The following is a 2,366-nucleotide window of genomic DNA, read 5'->3' on the forward strand; positions in this document are numbered from 1 at the left end:
TCTCCCACTGAAAACATCCAGATGAACAGAATCAACTTTTTGGGATTAAAAAGTACGCTTGTCTTGACTGCTTGGCTGTCTCAGTCCACATCCTTGGGTTGCTTTTTCTGTGCTGTGTCACAGATGTTCAAAATATTTAAGAGATAAACAAGAAAACTGCTTAGTTTCTATTAGAGCTACCAATTTAGATAAACACAAACCTAGTGCAACTAAATTAATAGTGCTACAGCAAATGTAGTAATATTTACATAGCATTTTTCTAGTCTTACTAAGCACTCAAAGAATTCGATCCTACAAGCCACATTTTCATATTCACACAAATAGACTTTAATACATCACTTTACTCTATGCCTTTTAGCACTTGTGAAAAATCTAACATTCACACTCACAACTCTGATGAACTGGGAAGAATTTAGGATTCAGTACTTTGCCCAAGGACAATTGAGGACCAAAACACTGACCCCCCCAATGAGTAGATGACCCTACTCTAAACATGCTGGAGCACATTTACGTGGCAGACATTAAGAGCTGTCTAGAGATTTTAAAGGGCAGAAAATGCTGAAGAAATGCAGGGCAAAATGCAAACGGTCACTGGACAGCTGTACTGTGATACGGCTGGATGTGGAGTGACCATTATGCTTACATTACTAGCGTGCTAATGTACTTCAGGAGGAGCATGACATCACTTTTATTTGCACCAAAAAAGGGTCACACAAAGCAACACAGAATTAGTACACAGCATTTTAACGTAATCAAATATTCTTAAAAGACTCCTTAGAGCACCACCCTTTACCTAAAGCACTCACGAGTTTAAATTCATCATAGTCATATGTTGTTTGTTTTTGTCTTCTTTCTGTCCAAGCACTGCTCTCTGGCCTGCAGCTTCACTTCCTGTCCTCTTGTATGTCAAACTGTCTTTTGGATTTGGTGGATTCCACCATGAGTTCATACAGTTGGCTGATCTGTTCATCCTGGAAATCATTGAGCTTTTTATGTGACAATTGGTCTCCAAACTTTACTGAGTTGTATCTTTCCCCAGCTGACTCCAGAACCTGAGTCTGCAGAGTGTTCTTGTAGTTCTGCAAGGGAGATTGGGGATGAAGGAAACAAACATCAGGTTTGAGCATTTAGCATCTGCTCTCCCACACACTTATTAAACATTGTGGCTGCTAGATTTCATTTATTGCCATGAAATGAAATATATGCATTAACATGAATGGAAAAAATCTTTATTGGGAATAATTATATTCAAATGATCTGAAATCCTGTCTTCCTTTTTGAATCAGTGAGAAACGTTTCATATATTTTTTATTGTTTCTTTGGATTAGGGCCTAATTTAAATCACACTAAATAACTACTAATCATCAAATCATTGCTAAAACAGCATCCAGTGGTGTAGGAAAATGAGGAAAAGCAGTAATATTAGTCAAATGACATGTATTTAAATGTTCTTGAGCAGTAACGGATATTCATGATGCACTTTTTGCTATGCTTGAGATCCTTGAGCTCAAGGTCACAGGTCATAAGTCACCAGAGGTCGAGAGGAGATCACCCAGAGTAAGTGAAATAGTTATAGCACCTTCTGGTAACTTTTTTTTTTTTTTAATACACGTAGAATACTGTGAGAAGACAAATTATTTCATATTTTGTCATTTTCTGTCTCTATTTTCAACAATGCGTTAACATAAGGATGATAATTTATTCTATTTGCAAATATAACCAAATGTCTATTGGACTATGAAGTAAAATGGTGAAAATCTGCAGATAAAGAAGACAGTCGGCACCTGTACCGTAATATCTGAAATATAGTGCAACAAAAGTCTAGCCGCGGCTGGCTTGACCGCCGTGACCCGCCTTACCTCCCACTCTGTCATGAAGCTCTTGACCTCCTTGGGTCCTGCACTCTTATGTCTTCTAAACTCGTCCTTCACATATTGGTCACCAAGGGCTCGGAGCTCTATGGGCAGGAAGCGGTGCAGGACCAAAATTCTCTTGTAAAGTGAACGGACTCTGGAGACGTGAGCGCACACCGCCATCAAGTGCACAGAAACCGTATCTAACACGGCAGGATTAAAGAAATAAAGGAAAACGGCGACAGACAGGACACAGTACCAGACCACAACATTCCCAAGTACAATTACTCAACTGAAGTCCGGAAATTGGTCTTCTTCGTTTAGTCAACAAAGTAGATGACTGGCGCATTTTCGCCCCCTCCTGGGTGCAGTAGACTATTTCAGCCGAAAAACCTTTTTATTGGAAAGTATTTTCATCTCTTAACTTTTAAAAATTACTTCATCAAAATGAAAACTTCATGTTTGATTATGAACGAGAGAAGCAAGCAAGATCAGCAGCCAGTGTGGCTGATT

At 39.0% G+C, this 2,366-nt stretch overlaps 1 protein-coding gene across 1 annotated transcript; it reads right to left on the bottom strand.

Annotated features, from left to right (window-relative positions):
- Nucleotides 1-344: 344 nt before the first annotated feature.
- Nucleotides 345-2,130, bottom strand: sdhaf3 (succinate dehydrogenase complex assembly factor 3). The gene is made up of 2 exons (XM_085378451.1): nucleotides 1,860-2,130; nucleotides 345-1,079 (listed from the first exon to the last, which is right to left on the bottom strand). Exons 1-2 carry the CDS (start codon nucleotides 2,034-2,036, stop codon nucleotides 885-887), a joined length of 372 nt encoding a protein of 123 aa, XP_085234577.1. The 5' UTR covers nucleotides 2,037-2,130; the 3' UTR covers nucleotides 345-884.
- Nucleotides 2,131-2,366: the final 236 nt, after the last annotated feature.

The sequence above is a fragment of the Diplotaxodon limnothrissa genome, linkage group LG18 (assembly GCF_057381915.1).
Source record: "Diplotaxodon limnothrissa isolate DT_005_m linkage group LG18, D_limnothrissa_male_GT1.1, whole genome shotgun sequence".
NCBI classification, from domain to species: domain Eukaryota; kingdom Metazoa; phylum Chordata; class Actinopteri; order Cichliformes; family Cichlidae; genus Diplotaxodon; species Diplotaxodon limnothrissa.

Excerpts from the sequence above, each read along its gene's own strand:
- sdhaf3 (XM_085378451.1), bottom strand. The coding sequence starts at position 2,036 with ATGGCGGTGTGCGCTCACGTCTCCAGAGTCCGTTCACTTTACAAGAGA. Across the intron at positions 1,080-1,859 it reads GCTTCATGACAGAGTGGGAG|AACTACAAGAACACTCTGCA; the intron begins GTAAGGCGGGTC and ends TCTCCCTTGCAG.